Raw genomic sequence first — 24061 nt, forward strand, 5'->3', positions numbered from 1 at the left:
GAGCTACATTAGATTATTACTGTAACACTGTGGTTTAGCACACTGTATAAAGCTCTAAGAAAACTGGTAAACAAAACCCGAGGTAATTTCACACGGGCAACTAAAACAGAACATCTCTTCCACAACACACAGGGTACACGCTCTCGCTCCTGCCGCCTCAGCAGGTGTTGAATCCATTTAATTTGCACTCTGCATGTCCACAGCAAACAAGCTCATGTACTATATATATCACCCGTTTTTTGATGACAAAAAAAGAATATGCTTTGTTTGTTTGTTTGCTTCTGTTGTGTTCTCACCTGCCCCTGTACACAAACTTCATGGGCTCCACTGCCAGCGCTGTTGCGACGATATCATCAGCGTTGTGTCTCCGTCCGCTCACCACCATCAGCCCATCCATCTTTCCAGATACAAACACTAGCCCACCCGGGCCTATGAAGCCCAGCAGCCCTGTGCGAGTGAAGGGGTACTCGCTGATAGGAGCCCCAGAACTGGTCATGGGGAAGACCTGACAGCAAAACAAAAGCCAAAGTTTAAGATACAACTATACTTTATCTCACATTTGTGAATAGATTTTTTAGAAACTAAATCTCACTATCTCCACTGCTTTACTTTAGGTCAAATCGGTCTTCAGATATCAGACTCTGTGTCAATTGGCCTTGAGAAAATGCCCTACTCATTACTTCAAAGCAATTGAACAAACAAGCCAAGGAAAAGACTTTGATCGGAGCACTTTAGCATCTGTTCGAGCAGAGGTCTGGGGATTCTGGGTAGGAGAATCCAACTAACTATAGCCAAATAGATCTCGCTCTGATAGGACACAAACCTCAAAGGTGTTTTTTGTCATGCCCGAGAGCCCATAATATGACATTCCCGTGGCGATGGAACACACACACAGCTCTCCGATCTCATCTGTTCGGCACAGCTGAGGAACTCCCTCTGGTTTGACCACACACATCAGAGCTGCACATACACAACATCAATAAACACATTACGTACTTTATGAAGCAGTAAATACAGCACGCAGAGAGAGGCATACATTACACAATGCTTTCCTTTGATTGCATTAACACTAAACGTCCAACAATATGTATAAAGCCACATTTGAGGGGTTCTCAGACCCATTCAAGCATGTAGATATGAGTACCTCCTGGCATCACAGTGCCCACATCCTGTACGGTGAGTACAGAGAGACGCTCTTCTGAGTCCACTCTGATGACACCGTAGCTCAGACCCTGCATAGACAGCACTCCTCGACCCGGCGGCTGGTTACTGTCATCCGTAGGCCTGAAATGTGAAATAAAATACCAGATTACAGCAATATATGAAATTATTTTACAGTGACTCCTATGCAACGTAAACCTGAAGAAGAAGAAGCTCATCAGTCCAACTAGTTTTGATGAAGAAGAAGCTGATTGGTCCAACTTTATCTGATAGATAAGACTAAGTCCTGCCCACACATCCTGTAATATCCTCTAATGTCCATGTAATGTCCTCACATTGACTTTAATGCAATGTAAGCCTTAGAAAGAAGCTGATTGGTCCAAGTAGTTCTGATGATTGAAGATGATTGGTGCAGCCAGATCAGATGGACAGCACTAAGCCCCACCCACACATAATGTCCTCTAAAAGACACCCGTCTGAGCTAACAGAGATTCTGGCAAGGTACAGCAGGCTTCATTTGAGCGAAATACATAAAACAGGGTGTGCCGATGAAGTATGCTGGAAATAATAGCTCTGTTCCAAAACTAGTGTGCTGCCTGGCTGTCTGCACACTGCATAGGGAACTGCTTTTTAAGGAACATTACAAATAAACTGATGTGGAAATCACAACAGTGTTTGACTGACCATTTTATTTTTTCTTGTTTAACAATGCCGAATGTATATTTATAGCTGAACATTCCAGCAAAGCATATTGGATGATTGCACAATGCAATTCTTTTTCAAAAAATGAGGTATCTTAGAAGGTGGCATAATGTTTTTTCTAACAGCCATCGTGTCGGTGTGTGTACATACTGTTTGACGCTTTAAATGCTGTCTGGGTAGGCAGCTCATTAAGTTTTGGAACAGAGCAGAAGTGCAGAAATGTTGGACCATCTAAAGCTGAAATGAGAATGAGATATAACGAGGAAAGAAATTATTACCAGAGCGGGAAATATTCTGTGAACCACATGACCCAAAGCAAATGTGTGCGAAGGGTGAAAAATGAGGTTACGATTAGTTTGCTCTGTAAATCCACAAATGATGATGATGTAACTTCTTTGATGACAGAAACAGCGGAGTTATGTATCAACTTGACCTCACTAGACAGAGATGTTTTCATCTGTGACACCAGGCTTTTTTATTAGCTTTCAATTCATTTCACTTTTGTGTTCTCATCCTCAAATTTGTCGTGACAGAGAGAAGGTCTGTAAAAACGTTCCGCGATGGAGTTAATCCTGTGGAATGAAAACCATATGCTCTGTGTTCTGTCACCAGTTCGATTCGGTCACAAAGCAAAGATGTCAGGACTATTCAGGGCTGTAATTACGGAGGCAGCCTAAAAAAACATCATTTTCTTGTATATGGTTTTGGAAAATTGCATTGAAGACATACACAGGCTTCGGAAAAGCTCTCTCGATGAACCATCAACTTCAATCTGTCTATCTGACCAACAGAAAAATGGTTTGTGTCCATATTTCTGTCATTATTTCCCAATTTTTTAGGGGCTTATGAAACTGGTAAAAGCAGGACAGAAAGATCTAAGTGTTCTGGATGGAAAAGTGAGAGTTTATGAATATGAGTTGAAGTTATTGGTCAATGTGTCAGCACTCCTCCCACCTCCTGATGGCCACGGTGAGGGCTTCAGCTGAGCTGGCACATGGACAGATGACCTCTGGCCGCAGACCTTTACTCTGGAAGACATTGAGGAACGCGTCACATGATGAGATGGACCCTGCAGAGAACGAGAGAGAGCGTTACGGACAATAATGTGAAGCCAGTTCTCACCTTTAGACGTGTTCTAATTCAAGTTACAGTTAACCAGTTTAAGGGGGCCATATTGTATCCATTTTTAACATTTAAATTTTATTCTCGTCTTGAAGACTACTTTTGCTAGTTTGAGCTTTCTTTAAACATTTAGATGGGCCACATAACAGAATACATTTGAATATATAAATCTATGTATTCTAATGTCATATTTATCTCTAAAAACAAAATAAAAAAGGAAATGATAAAATAATAAAGAAAATCAGGTCTATTTACGTGACAATTAAATGTACTGCATCATGACATTAATTTTATTACAATTATATACAACTTTCTCTAAAACGATCATTATCATGATAAATATATACATTTAAGAAATTAAAGATTTCATTGTCATTACAGTAATGAAAATATATTTGTATTTACAATCCAGTACAACAAATATTACTGTGATTTCATGTAAATTCTTTAAAAATATATAATATCTATTTATTATGCATTGCATTAATGATGTTTTTCAGTGAGCTACTGATAAATAAAATATCATCAGTCGATATGTAGGTGTCTTCCAAAAGTCTTCTGAAGCATCTTCCTATTTTCTTTTGGATTCAAATATGATGTTCTTGGACTCGATAGAGATGCTTGCATTGTAAATGTTCAGCTACATCAATATCTTTATCTCAAAAGACCAAGAAAAATCCTGTTTCCCCTCATACGACCCCTTTTGCTTCCTGAATATTCCATCAGAAACACATTAACTGTATCATACTGCCATTTACATTGGCATTTGAATGAAATAGACAGCAGAAGGAATGTTTTGTCCTTTAGTGTGTCCATTTGTACTATGTATCTGTATATGTAAGGAAATGGCTTCTGGGCATCATCTCTTCTGTGAGTTATAATCCCAAAGGCCAAATATGAGTGTATACACATTTAGACACTTAGGAATGATGCTTTTAGCTTGTTTGCCAGGTTGCTTGGTGTGTAAATAGCAGTTTAACCCTCAGCTTGTTTCCTGTCAGAAGAACATTTTAAGAAACACACAGGTGTGAGAGGAAAGAAAGGGGAAATGAGGAGGTAAAACACTAGCTGAACTCACATGGGTTGGATCCATCGGCCACCACCAACATGCGCAGGGAGCTCAGGTTGACATCTCTCTGATCTCGGTGAGCGACCAGAGCCCAGTGCATATCCCTTGACTTGACACAAGCTACTTTAGCTGCACACAAACACCGAGAAATAGAAATATCACAAGGATGGCCATACTGGACACATCCAAAATCATCTCAAACGACACTGTCCCTAATATATCATTAATTCATGAAACATGAGCAGAACGTATTTCTAAGTAAATCTTTCATAAACTATCATGAAGTAAAGGGTCTCAGCGAGGATTTACAAATGATTTATTCAGAAATTTGCCTTGTTTATAGTTATAAATTACCAGTAAGATCAAGAGTCAAAGTCTGTTTACATCAAGTTTAAATTTTAAGCACAAAAAGAGATTTTAAAGCAAAACAACGCATACAGGTGGATTTCAAAAAGAGAAAACACTGTAGCACATTAGTTGTCATTAATATTATATAGTTAATATTTAATTATATTTCATTATATATTTTTGGTTAGTATTTTGTTAGAAATATTTAATTTTATGTTACTTGTTATTGGGAAGCTAGGTTGATTTTCCTGATGATGACAAAAAAAACAACTATTATTTAAACAAATATGATTTTGAAATATGAAGTCGTTTAGTCAAAATACAAAAATAAAATAGTAACTGGACTAGTTTTTATGCAAAAAATTATTTGGGAATATTATATGTTTAATTATATGTGATTTGGTGCAAAAAAGATTTATTGTAAACACTGCCCGACAGACCTTTGTATTGACACACTTTTTGGATCCAGGACAGAGGGTTGACCTTCATCAGGGAGTATGGGATGCTGATTACATGCATCATGTTCATGACACTCTGGGGAAACAGGAAGTGAGATATTAACACACTGAATGTGGAACATATGATCTTATGTTTACCTTTTTTTTTGACTTACAGTTAGGATGCCGTGCCACAAACCCACATCCTTTTTAAAGTCCAATACATTCACTATGATTTCAGCTGAAAGACAAAGAGAGAATACAGATTTACTATATGACTGTCTGAGAAGGGAGATTTAAGGACAATGGACTGACCTAGAGATATAATGTGGTGTGTGTGTGTTTTGGACTCACCCTCTGTGTATCCACAAGACTGTGTCAGGGCCTGGCAGTGTGTAAGAAGTGCGATCCGGGTCACTGTAACACCCAAGACACTCCCATCCTTACAGGTCTTATACTGGAAATCAACACAAGAGTGTCATAAACGTCAATCATTAACACAAACATAAACACAACAAATCCCTTGATTTGCATGACAGTTAACGCACAACTGTAGGGATGCATGTCAAAATTGCTGGCCATGTCCAGGGCATATTTTACCTTAAAATAAAATACGAAAATAAGAAATAATATTTTGCATAAAGTATGGCAAAATATTGAGATATACATATATATATATATATATATATATATATATATATATATATAAAGCAAAATAGCTCTTTTTTGATTATTTAATATGAATATGAAATATATATATATATATATATATATATATATATATATATATATATATCAAAAAAGAGTTATTTTGCTTTAAAAAAATTATAACTGGGGAAAATCTGATTTTCCAAATAATCTATAACTTTTAATAATAATATGTTTTTTTATATATATATTACCAATATAACAATTAGCTTTTTTGCTTTTAAATAATTTTAATATGGTAGAAAATATGTTTTAATGAATAATATCTTTTTACTTTACTATACTTTTTTCATACTCCATAAATACAATTAAAAAAGAGCTTTTATGAGCTTTACAGTAATGAGAATGACATTTCAGAGGAAAATGTGCATTCATTTCATGATCATTTTTGCAATATATTTTCTTCTGAACATGTTCTTCATTCTGTACTGAAAAGGAGTACAGTAGAAAGGAAAGTAAACATCAGGCCAACACTGGACATCTGACACCCGGCCACTTTACACAGACTCTCAGATTTCTGGGATCTGGTGAAGAACATTGAGACAGCTCACTCAGAACTGGTTCAATAACATGAAGCCAGGCCCACTCCATCAACCAGTATCTCCTACAAGAGTCCCGCTTCACAATTAAACAAACATTAATCATTTATCATCCATTATCCAGTGTCTCTCTAATGGAAGCAGCTGTGCCTGGCATGCTGATAGGAAATATTGATTTCTGGGGCTCGAGACATTCAATATCTACCAATCAGATATCATAAAACTATTAAAGTGGCTTGTGGGGTGCAGCACATGGACAACAAACCCAGACGGATGGTTTCAATTTCAGGAGAACATTTGTATGTACGACCGGTAAAACGATTTGAATAAACTGATATTTCCATAACGGTCATAATTCCATGGGTTAGCTCACCTCTATGTAGGCGGTGTCGTTATTTGCATCTTTGATGTGAGGGAACCAATCACGTGGCGGCTTGGAAAGGTGTTTGGATTCTGTGACGAACCATAGCAGCTTTGGCCATCCTGATGAGTGGGTGGGACCAAACAGAGAGAAAACATGAATATTCATACAATTGTATTAATATTCATGCAGCTTGATGATTCAACCATGACTATCATTATCATTATAAGTGGTGATTATCATACAAAAGAACGATAGCGTATGAGTGATTAGTGTGACTGGTTTAATGACTTGATTTACATCGGGATGAGAGTAAGTCCGTCTCGGGCTAAATGACTATCCTCTCAAGACTTCTTAATCATTACAACAATATCAGACTCATTACCTCTACGTTTTCTATTTATACCCTCTCTCATCTTACTGTGGCCCAGACAGTGCAACAAACGCTGACTGCTAGCAGTCTGGCTTAGATAACATCACACGCATGAAACGGCCCATCATGCTCTTGATTTTCGCCTGCCACCCCACACAGACTTTATTTTAAAATGCAATTTTTTCCTGAGATGATTTGAAGAAACTGAAGAAATGGTTGAATGATGGTTTTATAAGTGCACTAAAAAGTATTGTCGTACCTTGATGTCACATGGACTATTTTTAATGTTGCCTTTACTATATTTCTAGTCCTTGAACGTTTCAGTTGTGTAGGAGGATCTACAGTATGGAGGGTCAGAAAGCTTTCGGATTTCATCAAAAATCTCTTAATTTGTGTTCCGAATGTCTTACGGGTTTAGAACGACGTGAAGGTGGGTAATTAACAACAGAATGTTCTTTTTTGGGTAAACTACCGCCTTTAAAGCTCTGGAGTGTGGACTAGATTTTATTCTGGAATCAAATCTAATCGCAAGTCTGCCTACGTGACACTAGACATCACTGACATAAAGTTGTGTATGAAGGGACTGACCTTTGAACTGTGGTATTTCGCCAGTGGGTCCTTTCGGAAGGCCTTTGTGGCAGGCGTCACTGGTCAAAGCTACAGTAACGCCACAACTGCCCAGGAGAAAGCCGATCTGTTGACTTCCTGCATCCTAATACACACACACACACACACAGAAATAGGCTAAGACCAGCTAACATCCATCATCAGTACAGCAGCAAAATACACTGCAGGGGAGGTGACGGCCTACTTATTACCGACAGCACACTGAGGAATGATGTTTACCCGTGATACTGCGGTGTGCTTAAATATCTCTTTTATGCTGGATGGTCGAGTTTCAAAATCACCTCCACCTGACAAATGTCCACGTCACTTTTTTAACATGGACCTTACAAAATGCACTACTGCGATACAATGGTACAGTTTGTTGTCAGAAAGTAGTTTGAAATATACCATGATCCTTAAACTTTAAAAACTTTGGTAAAACACAGGGTTTCCTTACAAAAAAAAGTGAAGTGTGATAATATATCACACCATGATATTATCACCATTTGTCTACTGAAATGCATGTATGTGCGTGGTACTCCATAACACATGTTTAAAAAAAAAAAGTAAAATAATGGTACTCTTCAGTATTTTTGAATCAGTGTACCCTTACAAAAAAGTATTCAGAATTACCACAGTACTGCTATGCTTGAATGGTATCATACTAAATTGTTTTTAAGATTACAATTTAGGTGGTACAGTTTCATGCAACATGCGAAACCCATCAAAAACACGGTAGCATGTTCTCTTCTGTAAGACTAATGCTGTGTTATAAGTCAAAAATGCAGAAAAACAGAAAGCTGCTTTTGCAGTGGACAGAAGTTTATTGGTTTCCGAAGTGTAATGCATGCAGAGGAAGCCAGAGAGTGTTCCGCCAGTTTCCAGGTCCTTTCCTGGAATTTTTGGACGGACAAGGGATCAGACTGACTCTTGCCAAAGCTGCTCTCCTCCTTTACTTCTACCACTAAAATTCAACATTCGTATCTGAGGCAATACCTCAGCCTCGAGGGGTCTGCGCTGATACATTCACCCTGACATTCCAAAAAGATAACGGATCTCAAAAACAGACAGCAGGCCAGAGAGCGAGACACTGCATTATTTACAAGGCCAAGTTTGCAAAAGGCCTTTGTAACAAACTTTACCATTAAACATGAATAATAAATATATATTAATATTTTGCGTTATACTGACTGACAGGTTGGCACTCGACAATGTGAGTCCATGCTAGGAAGAAGGATTGTGGGTAGGTGCTATAACTTGTTATGGTGTCAAAAATCAGGATGTGAAGGCTTGAAAACTTGACAGTCATTCATGCTGGTATATTTGGAGTCTCACCTTTCGGGTAAGTGGCACTTCGATGGGTACGGGCACCACCTCTGCCAGCAGGCAGCCATAAAAGGCGACCATAAAGGCAGCGGGATCGTTGTTGGGGAACACAAGAGCCACCTGCTCATGAAATGATAAGAGAGGGAAGGTGTCAGACTTCAAACACGAGCGTATGCTAATCTGACAGGGACACGCTTTAAAACCGAGGCATGCGGCAGGAAACGACGCTCTGTCATTAAAGGAATGTTCTGGGTTCAAAACAAGTTATGCTCTATGTTCGGCATGCTGGCGATTACCACAATCATTTTGGCTCATCCCTCAGAATGTAAAAACAGACAAAGATGCATATACTGCATGGAAGGTGCAAAGCATTTTAATGTAGAAACATGCAGCTTGAATGTTGTGTTAAGAAGTTTTAAGCTTTTAAAGTGATCATTTACTCAGAATCATGTAATTCCAAAATTGTGTGCATTTCTTAACCAAACAGTTTCGGTTGCCATTGACTTCCATTGTATTTTTTTGTCAATGGGAAGTCAATGGGAACCAAAAATGTTTAGTAACCAACATTCTTCAAAATATATTCTTTGTCTTCCAAAGAAGCACAAAAGTCATATAGATTTGGAATGACAAATAGTTAAATAATGATAGAATTTCATTTTTGGTAAAGTTGTGAAAAAATCATCCTTTTAGCTGTGGGAGATATCATTTACACAATTAAAAATGCATACATGAACATGTAAAAGTTTATTCTCATAGATAATCTTCTTAACACTGATCAGTTTTAAAATTCAGCTTGTTTATTTCGAAAAATGTGTACTTTAACACTTAGGGCCCTATTTAAACGATCTGAAACGCAAGTGCCAAAGCGCGAAGCGCAAGTAAGTTTGTGGGCGGGTCTCGGCGCTGTTGCTATTTTCCCGGCGGGATAAATGGCTCTTGCGCCCGGCGCAAATCTAAAATGGGTTGGTCTGAAGTAGCTTCATTATTCATAGGTGTGGTTTGGGCGTAACGTGAAATAAACCAATCAGAGCGTCATCCAACATTCCCTTTAAAAGCAGGTGCGCAAGTTCCATTATGGATTGCTATTATTATGGCGTATTTACCAGGCGCACGCCAGGAGCGGTTCACAGCCGAGGAGACTGATGTTCTTGTAAGAGCAGTGAAAGACAGAGAAGTTGTGTTGTATGGGGATGGGAGAAACCCACCCAAAATAGCGTCGGTTAAACAGGCGTGGGAGGAATTAGCCACAATTGTTTCATCGATTTCTTTTTCCTGGTTCTTGACGGAAAAAACCAATTTGTCAGATGTCCTTAAATACATATATGACCTCAAACAGGTCTGATCCTTAATTACTACAATTAGCCTGAATAATTTGTAAGCTAGATTTATGCCTATTTTTTCACATCTTCGTGGCACACCACAATGATTTCCGCCATTTCATGTGTTAATTTTTTTTTTTTTAAGTGTAACAATTTATGATTTCCAAAAATAACTGTTGCATCTGTGTAGATTACATGAGCAAAGTGTATGCGCGTTGTGCACGCTATACATTATGGTCAAGCATGCGCCCTTAAAATAGCATAATGAACAACGCGCAACGCGCCACTGACTTTAGACTAGGTTTTTTCTGGTCAGTGGCGCAATTGTTTAATGGTACAGCAAAATAGCACCAGGGATTGTTTGCGCCGGAACACGCCTCCTTTTTTGCGCTGAACCGCCCAGGGAGCGCAAGTTCATTCACTAGTTTAGCGACGTGCTTCTGTGGAGGGAAAAGCGCGCTTTGCGCGGGTGCAAAATAGGAATGACACATGCGTCGGTGTACAAAGTCAATTGCGCTGGGTGCAAGATAGGGCCCATAGTCCTTGCCTCACAGACTTCCATTCAGAGTGCATTACTGTATATCAATTATTCTCAGTGGTAATCACCAGCATGTCGAGGTTAACTAGTATTGATGATATCTTTAATGAGGTGCTTTACTGAAGTGTTCTGGTTCTATGAAGTTCTGTCACACTCACCCGGTCTCCTGGTCGGACCATAGGTTCCTGCTTGGTGCCCAGTTTGTGGAGGATGTTGTACGCTACTTTGATGCTCCGAGACCAAAGCTTGCCTGTGCAAAAGGAAGTACATGCTGAATAACCGTACTTAAAGGGTCACCAAAAATGCCCTGCAGTTATCAAATTTCATTGTGTCTCAGTGTATTCAAATATTAATTAATTTTTAAGTTTTTGAAAGGCAGATTTTTTTTGACAAAAATACAGTAATAAAACAATAATATTGTGAAATATTATTACAGTTATTAAAATATCAAAACAACTGTTTTCTATTTTATTATATTTTAAAATATAATTTATTCCTGTTATGGCAAAACTTCATTTTTAAGCAGTTTTTACTCCAGTCTTCAGTGCCACATGATTCTAAGCAGGGGCAATTTGTGAAAAAAACATGGGGGGGGGGGGTGTTTTGAATTCATAAAAATAAATCATGAGAACATGAACTTCATCACTGCATTTGCAGGAACTGTAAAATCTTTTTTCATTTTAACTCATTAAGCAGCCTAACGCAATATTTTTACTCTTAATAGCTTATCTTTCCCCACACATATGAACTGTGATCAAGCACAATGAAAAAACACGCAATAAATCAGTGAAATGATAGAAAAGACGGTAGCACTTTATTTTACAGTCCTGTTCCCCATGTACATATTATGTACTTATTATAGTAAATACAATAACTATGTAATAACTAGGTACTAACCCTGAACCTACCCCTAAACCTAACCCTACCCCACGTAGTTACTTTGTATTACCAGAACTTTCTTAGATAAATACACTGTAAGTACACTATAAGTACATTTTAGTACACGTACTGTAAAATAAAGTGCAACCGAAAAGACAGATGCATTATCTGTGCTAGTCAATTCCCCTCATTTGCGCAAAATGGACGCGCCCGCACCACGCTAAACGCCTCATTCGGGCCGCAGGACCTTTATATTGACTTAACATTGAAATTACTCGTGGCAGACACTCAAGAGTTAGTGAATAATCAAAAAACCTTTGCTTTAACCTCAACTGAGTGAAACACCGTATGTGTAACTTCGGCCATTCTCAGTGGTGTGACTGAGACACTAACTCTGCTTGTCATCACAGAAACAGATAATCAGAATGTGATGTTTATCCCCGCTTCAGTAATATGTTTAATATGCTGCCTTCCTTTGTTTCAACACAAAGCTCCACTGCAGTGTTGCCAACTTCTTTCAGTATAAAGTAGCTAAACCCCGACTGAAAAGTCGCTAAATGTCACTAGATGACGCCATGTGTTAATTAGCATATTTATGAAGTAAGTGCGTCATATTGTATTGCCTCCCTATACTCACATACTGCATTTTAATTCAGCCAAATTCTCAATAAAACTGTTTTTATTACTATATTTTAATGTTTCTGTTGTCAGACAATGGAATGAATATTATAATGACTAAAACGCAGTCCATTAAGACTACATAACCAGCTCTCAAACATTAATCTGCACTAAAATCCTATTCACGACATTGTCTAATGAATTCAAATACACATACGATAAAGTCAGTGGTTGTGCTTCGACTGATGTCGGCTATACTTGCCGACCTCGCGCTCGTGCGGAAGCACCAGAGAGTCTCAGAGACTAAATAATGATTGTCCAAAAAGTCGCTAGATTTGTCGCTAGTCGCATTTTTTGGAAAAAAGTCGCTATATCTAGCGACAAAGTCGCCAAGATGGCAACTCCACTGCCCAGTGGACCGGCTTCAACCGTGTCGTAAGTGTTGATAGGCTATTACTCGTGAGGTGTAACCAATCAGATAGCGCCGTGGGCGGGACATTGAGCAAGTCTGCAGAGTGGTGAATACAGAGAGGATGAGCCATCCAAGGTAGCGCATTTTAAAATAAAATTTACTTTAATCAAACCACAGACCCGTGATAAGTTTTGTGGTCTGCCTCGCCACTACTATAGTGATCATTGTAGCAATGATCACTTTGAGGGGGGTTGAATTTATCCCCACCGGGGATAAAAAAATAATTAAGCAGAGGCAGGGTTACATTGACAAGAAAGGGGAGAGATCCCACGCAACCCCCCTCCCCCAGTAAATCGCACCCTGATTCTAAGTAATCAATATGAAGTGACACTCAAGAAACGTTTTTTTATTATTATCAATATTGAAACCATTTGTGCTGCTTAATATTTTGCAGAAACTATGATACATTTTCAAAAAAAGTGATACATTCAAAAGAAAACACATTACACTGAAAACTTATAAATACTATGAATCCTTGCTGCTGAATAATAGTATTAATTACTTTAGTAAAAAAAAAATCTGACTGCAAACATTTTGAACAGCACTGTAAGTTTGACGTGAATATGAAACGCTATTAGCTGTTGCGTCGCATAACCAGACAAGATCTTCCAGTCTGTATATGTGGAAGTGCAAATGAGATTTGAGACAAGAGAAGAAGATTTTCGGTGAATAATTAATCCAGCTGCATTTTGTTCCTCACACAAAGCTATCATGTGACTTGAGAAGACTTTAAAACAGATAGAGTCGTATGGCACCCTTTTTTCTATATTTTGAAAACTGTAAGCATACAAACTGCAAATAAGAAAGAAAAATGTGAAGAGATTACATAGACTTAAAGGACAAACACGAACTGGGACAAAATGACCAAATTACTTGAAGTTTAAGCATCTGGAAGAGTCACAGACAGGGCATCTCAGCAGTTTATCTCCTCTGTCCTGCTGAATTTTTGACCTGCCGTTATCAGGATTTAACTCATGGCTATGAAACCCCGCTGAAAGCAAACCGGTGCAGAGATAGCGATCTTGCTCAGTGCCTGCGTACTGTGGAAAGTTAATTACTCTTTTGATTTGGGCGAGGTTTTTAACGAGCTGAGAAGGAGGGTGATAGTCCCTGGTGGGTTCTGGGGAGGGGTTTGTACGCTACACAAACAACCATTGCCATAATTTTTCTGTCTCCCACTGCAAACCGAGGAAATGGAGGCTGTCTATTGGTTAGGGCTAAGTGTTTTCATGAGTCTATGTGTGTGTGTGTGTGTGTGTGTGTGTGTGTGTGTGTGTGTGTGTGTGTGTGTAAAAATGAAGAAATCATTAAGCTCAGGTGGCTTGATTATCATTTTCAGTTTTAGAAAAAAGAAAAGAGGGAATACCAATCCATTACAGACACACACACTGCAATCCCTTCCTCACACTCTCACCCGTGATGTGCTGCTGGCAGGATCCTCACTGAGTAAAATCAGCTGAGAGCCTCACACACACACACACACACACAACAAAAAAAAAACAAGCCCTATAATGATCTCCCTCTCATGACTGAGCATAAATAAACAAGGAGACAAGGTTATTCCTGTTAGCATAAGATGAACACAAGTATATCAGTATATTCGGCGGGCCCAAAGATATTTGGACACTTTTGTCACTTTAAAACAACAACACATTAATACAAAATATTTACACAAGTGGCATCTGCAAACAAATTAAGCTTTTGTGTCCAAATATTTTTTGGGGTCACTATATCAGCTTACGTGGTCTGTATTAATATTCTGAATTATAAGAGTGAAAATATATTATTCTGTACCAGTATGGCTGTATGCGGATGTTGGTCATTGTATGTATGGTTGTAGTAGAATAAGGTTATTTTACCATAAGTAAGGACGTAGAGGGGTTTGCCGTTGGTGTCCATGGTGGTCAGGCAGGGTGCTTTGGGCGAGATGGTCCCCCAGCGTTGCAGTGCAGCTTCTAAAGATGGTGGCCAATTAGTGACAACTCCCAGCGGTTCCCCTCGAATGGCGACCATCTGAGAGCCCTCCGGTCGTGGCTGGTTGGGGTCGGGCTGCTGGACTGAAAACAGAAGAGGCAAAACATGGTCATTCAGGGAGCCCAAAAAATTTTTATTTTTGTTGAACTGGTTCATTTCAATGAACCCTGAACTGTTGAAACACCGGTTCATTTGAATCATCACTCATCACATAGACAAATTTAATTAAATGCTGACCACTGAATAATTAATTAAAATCAGAAGAACAGATTCAAAAGAATGATCTGTTTGCAAATCAGGTATTGTGTATGTCTCTATTTGTTTGTTTATAAGAAAAGCTCAGAAAAGCTCCAAAAAACTATTATGCTGAGACAAACACTCACCTTCTAGGAGCTCTTCAAAGTCATCAACAAAAAACTCTCGAAGTGGAGGTCGTCTGGGCTGCTTTAGTGTGTTCACTAGTTGCTGGATCTTTGCCGAAACACGACTGCTAACTGGGACTCCTATGAGGACACACATTTGTTAATACACACAAACATGCACAATCATAGAAGAAAAAACAATATTACCATTCATACATGAATCAAATTTCCTGAATCTACCTGAACGACCGTATAAACACACACACACAAGGCTGTCTGGGTTTAAAGGACTGGCCATAAACTTTAGATGGATGGCTTAATGTGTACAATGAAGATGTTCAACTCCCCGCTGTTGTGTTTACTTATGTATTCCACACCTCCATTTTCATCTTACCCCCCAAACAGATCAATTTTACAAACATTTTCTGATTAATGCCTCTGACAGATGCAGTCGAATGCGGCCTTCAGGGGCGTCCCCAAGAGATCAAATTAAAGAGTAATAATATAAGAGTGGGATGCCCTCAATCACAGCTCCATAACTATATCAACCATTATAACACATACATGTATAAAGCGTCAGTAATTTGTTTTAATTTTTATATTTCAGTTTTATATAAAAAAAAAAGAATTTTAGTTTTTAATAATTTTGTTGTGTGCTTTTAAAGTGCATAATCGAATTGTATTTTGATACATTAAATATTACACACTGTTAAGCTTTGCGTATCATGAACTAACAATAAGTAATACTTTTGAAGCATTTATACCAGCTACCACCATTGTGTCCTTAACCCCGGGTTTCTGCAGGGGGACTATTTGCAAGTTGCTCTATATAAAACCCTCTGCCAAAATAAATAAAGTTAGGGTGGAATAGAAATGCTAGATGCGCTGTCAAAATGATTGAGGAAAATGGTTCATGTAAATCTTTCAAAGCCCATTGTGATTTTTGAAATGAAAACGTCATTACTGTCTCTAAAACATCACTCCTTTTCTTTCACACACATTTCTCGTGCCCTCACCATCTCCGGTCTCCATGAGTTCGGCGTTGCCATATTTGGGTGTGGTCCGGGGAACGGTGGACACCTGTGGCCTCTCCACCTGAACGGGATGTTCGGAGGTGTAGGTGGTGACGTCCGGAGGAGCTGAGTGATTCTCTGGGTTTGAGAAGATGAGGAAGAATCAAAATGCATAATGAGAAACTCCAGCTTAAGTGGTTTGGAGCAATGGGAAGCTGACGTATAACTGGTTCAAATGGGTTAATCACTGTATAATATATATTTACCAAAAAATTATCAAATTACTTTAAACCAGTTATCATGTTTCAGAAAATGTATGGCTGGTTTATCAAGTTCATATGACTGTACATTATATAGTGAATAACCAGCTCGACCAGCCAATGGCCAACTTGAATGCAGGTAATAACCAACTTGGACCAGTTTTAAACCAGATATCATGTTTCAAAAAAATTCATCTGGTTCAAGTTGGTCTGATCAGTCTATGTAATAAAGAGCATAACTAGCTTGACCAACATAAGACCAAACTGAACCGCCTATAAACCAACATGTGAATGGTTTGGTGCAGCTAATGACCAACTTGGACAAGCTTTAAACCAGCTGTCATGTTGGACCAACTAATGACGAACTTGAACCACATATAAGCCAATCGGTTACTAGTTTGTTGAAGGCTGATCAATCTATATTAGACAGAAAATAACCAGTCAATCTGAGCTGGCCATTGACCAGCCAATGACTAACTTGAAAATCTATAACCAGCTAATGACCAACTTTAAACCAGCTATCATGTTCCAAAAAAACTGTCGATTGGTCATTGACTCATAAATCTATATTATACAGTAAATATCCAGCTTGACCTGCCATTGGCTAACTTGAACCACATATAAACCAACTGGTAATTGGTCTGTTGCAGCTAATGACCAACAGCTAAATCATATTCCAAAAATGTACATGTGGTTCATGTTTATCATTGGCTGATCAATCTATGTTAAACAGAGCATAACCAGCTTGACCAACCAATAACCAAATGGAACCGCCTATAAACCAACTGGCTTGTTGTTCTAACAGGATTTCAGTCTTACCTGGCTTTGATACAGAGAGCCCTGACACACTTGGCACATTGTTTACGACTAAAAGTAAGAGGGTTAGTGATTTTGAGCAAACAATATGCACATGTCTCAGAGAAAGAGACTGATGGAACGCGAGAGTCACAGAGGAGAGCTTTTTCATCCTTTCCTTAATTACAGTCCCTTTTACTTCCAGTCGGTGAGTCCGCTGGGCTTCTCTTTCACCGTTCACCCTCCCCTTCGGATCATAAATTCTCAGCTGTCTGCGGCCTCTTTCTCATTCCCCTCAGCTCGCTTTTGAAATGTCTCTTTCACATTCAGTGCCCTTGGCCACCACATATTATCATTATGATATCCCTACAGAGTTTGTGCTGTCTAACGTTTGAGTAAATAAATGTCATTTACCTTTTTTGCACAATTTCAAACGGCAGATGTCAGTGGGTGATCCTTTCACTAAAAGCTCATAAAAGTTTCCTTCCATTATATCCCATGCTCCAATCGAGCCATTCCGAGAGAAATAACCATCCGTGTGTAATTTCGACACCAGGAATGAGGAGAATGCCAATGAGGCGGCACTATTCCTCCTCCACCATAAAACACCCAAAACGGCCCTAACAGAAACGTCCACTGTGATCAAGGACGACACAGTCAGAGGCTTTTAGCTACTTAGCTTTAGTTCAGCATAGATGGTTTTCAATGTTATAAAGTTTTATGCAGACCCTGAGTTTGTATCCGAGACTGACTCATATGATACATTAATATCATAACTAGAATCGAGTGGTGTATTTTAGTTCTTTTCAGCAAAGAATCACAGTTAATGCATCAATCTATTTCTCCATAAGTCGGTTTGTTTCTGACTGACTTTATAAATAAATATATAGTATCATCATGTATAAATATAAATTGAAGTATTAGTCATATATCTGGGAGAGATAAGTCAAGCTGTCACTAGTGGCGGCAGAATGAACGTGAGTGAGCGAGATGCCTCCTGTCTGAGGAATTGTGCCAAGCACAGAAGGGGACTCTGATGGAGAATGTGACTAAGGAAGGGCACGACCCCTGGATTTGGCTTCCACCCACCTTCAGCACTACTTCTACATCTCCCGTAGGGCTGATGTGACTACCAGTGAAGCTGAACATAAAATATTACTAGTCTTATTTTTAAACAAAGGACTCTTATGAACATATACTTTTTTTAGTGAATCAAAACATACAGCATGAACAGTGTAGTCTAATTCACAAACAAATATCTCCTATGTGTCAGTTTTTTTTAATGAATCAAAAACTAAAACTGAGATCAGTGTAGTAAGAATCATGAACCGACTCTATAGAACTCGTTCTTTTTATGCAAATCAAAACATCTAGATCATTCACAAACAAATTACTCTAAGAAGCTGGTTCTTTTTCGCAAATTTAAACATACAATGCAACATGTGGCTCAATTCTCAAACAAATGAATCTTGTGAATCTTTCTTTTGAGCGAATCAAAACCAAACAGCATGAACTATGTATGCTGATTCAGAGACATAAGCTGGTTGTTTTTAGTGAATCAAATATGAACAGTGTGACCAGTTCAGACTGATTCATGAATAAGTAACTCTTGAATCAATAACATACATCATGACATGTGGAGCCTGATTCCTGAAACAAATATTTCTTCTGAGCCGGTTCTTTTAAAGAACAATTACTGTCTGATTAATGTAAAAATATATAAGGAAAATGATTAAAATATAACTAAATAAGTTGGAATCTAATCAAATCAGAACTGAATCAAACTGCCATGAGAGCTTTGTGAATCTGAATCGAAATTAGGAAACCGATCTCCAGCTCTAATCTTCTGACTCTCCCTTCCTTGTATTCCACCTCGTCTCCTGCTTCATCACTGGCCTCCCTGCCTCGTCTCCTGCCTCTACCATCAGTGATGAGTGTACGAGAAAACACCCAGCAGCTAGAGTGCTTACGTAACAGGCTGAAAATAACCCGCATCCAAAATCCCTCCCTCTTTTACTCTCCCTTTCTTTCTCTCTCTTCGCCCCACCCCTCTGCTCTTCAGTGACACGGACACTAATGTGCTGGAAAAGGAGTTTCCTGAAAGCCCAGAGGTGCTCGTAGGAGGACAAATATAAATGGCGTCTTGCGTCACGTGAGGGAGCCTGCATGCAAATCAGCGTCACGGAGACAAATAAACCCCAGACAAACACAACCCTTCTAGTCTGGAGGGATGGATAAGAAATATCACAGTCAATTTTCATTTATCATTCTAATAAAATGTAAACAGCATTGATTTAATTAGTGTTCAAAACATAGCCTTAAAATATAGTGTAAATTGTAAATTAAATGAGAAGTTTATCGAAATACCAATATACACTACCGTTTCAAAGTTTGGGATCTGTGAAATTCATATACTTTTAAATATGTACACCAAGGCTGCATTTTTTTGATACAAAATACAGTAAAAGTTTGAACAATTATTACATTGTAAAATAACTTCTATTTGAATATAAAGTTGAATTTTAAAATGTATTCCTGTGATGCAAAGCTGGATTTCATGAATTTACTGTCCCTTTTGGTGAAATTAATGCATCCTTGTTAAACAAATGTATTAATTTCTTCAAAAAGAAATAAATAAATCTTACTGACCCCAAACCTTTAAATAGCAGTCAGTATTGTCCTATGTTTCAATGTGAAAATAACTTCCAACAGTTATACACTGGTTAAACAGTAAACATTTCAAATATCAATGCAATTTACAACATTTAAACAAATAATCATGCAAATTTAACAGATAAATACACAAATAGTGACAACACACTGAGAGTTAAAGCAATAGTGCACAGAGAAAAGATAATTCTGCCATTTTTCACTCACCGTCATGTCATTTCACACCTGTACAATGTTCTTTCCTCTATGAAGAAATAAGATTTTGCAGAATGTCTAAGCTGCGTTTTTTATACAATAAAAGTGAAAGTTGCCAACAAGTATGATTTATTTTATTGGAAAAACAACTTAATTTTAGTCAGTTACTCATAAATGTATCATATGGCTTCAGAAGACTTTGAATACTGTATATAATTTGTACAGTTTACTTTTACGATGATTGTATGGCGCCCCTGTTAACCATAACTGTCATTCTATGGAAAAAAGCAGCATGAACATTCTTTAAAATCCCTGATTTTGTCTTCCATGGAAGAAAGAAAGTCAGATTGGTTCAGAAAGACATAAAGGGTAAATGATGACAGAATTAAACATTTTTAAGTGAACTATTCTTCAAAAACCAGGGTCAGGAAAGAACAAACAACGATAAGCACATAGAGACAAAGAATGGACATCTAAAAGCAGACTGAAAGCCTGAAAACAGCATTTCACACTTGATAATTGAATAAATAACCATATATATTTAGAAAAAAGCACAAGTTACACAGTCACTACTCACAGATAGACCGAATAGCGAAATAAAACAGAACTGTTGTCAGAAAGTTTCTCTCGCTTATTTGTACATACACAGCAGAACTGACGTTCAGACACATCAGGTCATCAAATTTACGGCACACGACTCCAAACACAAACACACTGAGGGGCCCATCGTCCCCCAGACTCCAGAGAGAACTACACGGAGGACACAGAGACGTTCTAGATGATCGGATGATTGGGGGAAGTGTGTGTGTGCATTGGGGGGCAAATACTGACCCTCAGACTCCAAGGGTGGTGGCCAGAGAAGATCTGATCCAAACTCACAGGAGCGCCGCAGCGAGTTTCCATTCTCTGCTACGCCGAGCATAGTTTTCCTCTTCAACGAGAGGTGAGCGATCGGCCCTGGATGGGGAGGGAGGAAGGGGGGAGAACCAGAACCTTAGAGCCGTCCGCTTCCTCGCTGACCGCAGGTATGGATGGGGCAAGAGGAACGGGGGCTGATGAGCCGAGCATGGACAGTGCCATGTTCCCAACAGAGTCCCAAGGACTCTGGATATCTTGCATGGAAGGGGAAGGGGGGACGGAGGAGGTGGGAATGATTAAGCATTCCTAAAGGAGCACCCACACTGCCATGTTTCTCCCAACGGTACAAGACAAATACTGGACAAAAGCAACAACCTGGGAAGCACTTCCAGAACTTGTTCTTGGTCCAGTGGGTTTAAAAATGTCCCAAAGATCCTTGCTGTGTTACTTTATATGCACTAACAATGTTCTGAGAGCTCTGAACACGACTGAATCTCTTGAGGTCGGTTGTCTGCTTTTAGATGGTAACACAACGTTATCATGTGGGAGGAGAAAAAGGAAGTGAGGGAAAGAATCGAAAGGCTCTTTTACACGGTGATCACAAGTTCCCAGTTTGTTGTTGGAGGCGGCACTGAAAGCTCGCCAAGATTGTGTGTGTCATTGACCAATCAGAATATTTTATGTGTCATTCATTATTTTCCAACCAATCAAACTTTTAGTTATGTTTTTTTTTTGGTCACTTTCAGAGTTGATGTGTCTAAAATCGCTCCCTGCTGCCCACGCAACGTGAATGAGTAAAAGAATGAGCGTTTTCTAATGTCTGCCCACCAAACACATTTATTTCTATTCATGCTTAGCCTAGAGTCATTTTATCTTGTTAGTTTCCTTCTGAACAAAACAATCTACAATGGTTTGCTGGTAAACAGCTGGTCTTTTTAGGTGGGTTTTAGGCACTTTACAGCTGGTTAAATTAGCTAAACCAGCTAAGACCAACTTGGCTAGTCTGGCAGACCAGGTAGATTAAAGACCGGTTCACACCAAGGACGATATCTGTAATGATAACTATAAATCTAAAGGTTTTGACAGCCAATCAGAATCTAGACAAAATTAAATAGCTTGAGCATTAAGAGATTAAGCATTAATTGAGAATGCTAATATAGTTCTGTCAGGGCTACTATCGTCAACATAATTTACGATTAGCATACATTTTAGGTTGGGAGAATGGTTCTGTTCTGATATATTCCCTGCCAAGTCTTCACTGGATGATAGGAGGAGCTGGGGATGGAGGTGGGTGATTATTTCCTGAGCGAGCGGTGGCTGCTGAAAAATGACTAAAGGGACCTTATGAAGGGAATTATGATTGGTGTCGTGATACTATAGGTAGACATGGATCAGCTGAGAAATATTTATATTTATAAGTTCCATTCTTGGTGCGAAAAAGGCCTTAAAAAACTTTTAGCAGGACAGTGTAATTATCTACAACTTAGAAGCAACAGAGAATATAATTTACAGAAACCGCTTCATTCTGAGAGTTTTTTGCTCTCTAGCATTGAGCTAAATCAGTAGCAGGCAACTTTTGCCAGCGTTTGTAAAATCGTAAGACATTGTGCCTACAGTGCACCGTGTAAAATGCCCTTACGAGGAAACAAAATGGTGAAAAAAAAAGAGTATCTGTCCTTGCCCTGTCTGTATTTTATTATATTTTAATGAAATATATTTAAACTCAGAGTGATTTGAAACTCAGAGCAGGAAAGAAAGTGGATAGAGGAAAGGGAAACTGAGATAGAACAATGAGACAACCAAATAGTGAGGGAAAATAAAAAGAAATATGAAGAGGTAACAGGACAGTGTGAAAGAGATGAGATCCTTTCTTCAGACATTAAACTGCTCCACAGGGCACTCCTACATCATAGCTCTATTAAAACACTTAGCCACAGTCTACAACTTCAAGCCCTCTGGATACAGAGGGTTCGTGAGGTTTTTGAAAATGAGGTGTCTTTCTTTCGATGGCCTCTGAGTGGAGGAGGGGAAAGTGGCAGTTAAACTTTTTCCTCTTCCTGCTGCATTCTGTGTTTACATTTAAAATCAGCTGGATGGATAGATTTACCATCTGTGCAGCACTGGCTAGTCAGGACTACATTAAACAGACAAAATGGGGAGACGTAACTGGCTCTGTGTTGAATTAATTGTTACCTCAGGGCCCAACAACAAGGATATTTTCTGCTGGTGCGGTCAGACCAGAAGATCTGTCCTTGCCCTGTCTGTATTTTATTATATTTTAATGAAATATATTTACACTTTTTTTATTAAATGTTAAGTTTTCTGAATACAAGGAAAAAAAACTTGTGTGCAAAAGGAATTAATAGGGTAATTAAAAGATTTTAGCAATACATTTTATTAGAACTATATATAAATTATAACAATAATTTTTACATATATTTTTAGCAGCAGGGTTTAATTTTTTTTTAATTGCAATGTGAATTAAATTAAATACAAAATAAATACAAATATAAATAAACATTTAAATAAAATTGTTAAATTAAAATTAATATTGTTTTAGAAATTTATTTTTTATCATTATAAAAAAATATAAAAAATATTTATTTATATTTATATTTATAAAATTACTTGGATGTACAAATTATAGCTCCATGACGGCTATAAATTCAACACACTTTTGCTGGAAAACAAATCCTTAAAGTGACATGATTTAACTCATTATAACTGAAGCTGCTAAGACTATTGCAAATAATTTGCACAACTTTGGTGACACAAATCATCAGAATTCACAACAACAAATAAATTATTGTGACAATTTGGTCATCTGGCCCAAAAACTGGTTTTGGTCCTTATTGTTGAACCGTGCACCTATCAGAGTCTACGGACAAACGTTACTGATTGCTTCCTCTTGACAGACATAGTTTTAGAGGAGATTAGCAGAGAATCATGTTGATGACGGTTAGCGTGATTCAACAACAGCACAGATATACGATAAGGAGCAAAAGAAGGTGCGGACAGCACACATAGAAGAAGCATGGCAGGAAGTGTGGGGGTGACTGGCTGAGCGATCGATGTGGATGCAGGGCTTGTTACGGGCGTTACCTGATTTGCCGACATGCGTTTGAGCCAGGACGTCAGCCAGGCGCCCGGCGGCTCCGCTGCCCCCACTCTGCGTCGACGATGAGGAGGAGGAGGTGGTGGAACCCTGGTGGATGGCCCGACTGATCCAGTGCTCCATGCTGATGCTGCCCTGGCTGGAGGTGGGGGTACCCTCACCCTGGCCGCCCTCCTCCTCCGAGCCGGACGAGGTGTCTGTCAGGGTGGGCAGATAGGAGAGGGGGGAGAGGCCTAGTGAG

At 38.7% G+C, this 24061-nt stretch overlaps 1 protein-coding gene across 7 annotated transcripts in view; it reads right to left on the reverse strand.

The window, feature by feature from the left end:
* LOC113042381 (disco-interacting protein 2 homolog C-like) overlaps window positions 1–24061 on the reverse strand; it is a 106657-nt gene that overhangs the window by 20752 nt on the left and 61844 nt on the right. For 4 of the 7 annotated variants that reach the window (XM_026201204.1, XM_026201202.1, XM_026201203.1 and 1 more), the window contains exons 5-21: window positions 23808–24017; window positions 20679–20804; window positions 15931–16065; window positions 14936–15055; window positions 14438–14635; window positions 10768–10859; window positions 8762–8872; window positions 7409–7532; window positions 6460–6569; window positions 5194–5296; window positions 5016–5080; window positions 4843–4936; window positions 4064–4183; window positions 2818–2932; window positions 1145–1284; window positions 824–960; window positions 297–505 (exon numbers count right to left, since the gene is read on the reverse strand). In XM_026201204.1, the coding sequence (XP_026056989.1) occupies window positions 297–505; window positions 824–960; window positions 1145–1284; window positions 2818–2932; window positions 4064–4183; window positions 4843–4936; window positions 5016–5080; window positions 5194–5296; window positions 6460–6569; window positions 7409–7532; window positions 8762–8872; window positions 10768–10859; window positions 14438–14635; window positions 14936–15055; window positions 15931–16065; window positions 20679–20804; window positions 23808–24017 (2209 nt within the window). Of the gene's footprint in view, window positions 1–296; window positions 506–823; window positions 961–1144; window positions 1285–2817; window positions 2933–4063; window positions 4184–4842; window positions 4937–5015; window positions 5081–5193; window positions 5297–6459; window positions 6570–7408; window positions 7533–8761; window positions 8873–10767; window positions 10860–14437; window positions 14636–14935; window positions 15056–15930; window positions 16066–20678; window positions 20805–23807; window positions 24054–24061 lie in introns of all 7 variants that reach the window. The other 3 variants (XM_026201198.1, XM_026201201.1, XM_026201199.1) reach the window with 1 other exon arrangement.

The sequence above is a fragment of the Carassius auratus genome, chromosome 24 (genome assembly GCF_003368295.1).
Source record: "Carassius auratus strain Wakin chromosome 24, ASM336829v1, whole genome shotgun sequence".
Lineage (NCBI taxonomy): Eukaryota > Metazoa > Chordata > Actinopteri > Cypriniformes > Cyprinidae > Carassius > Carassius auratus.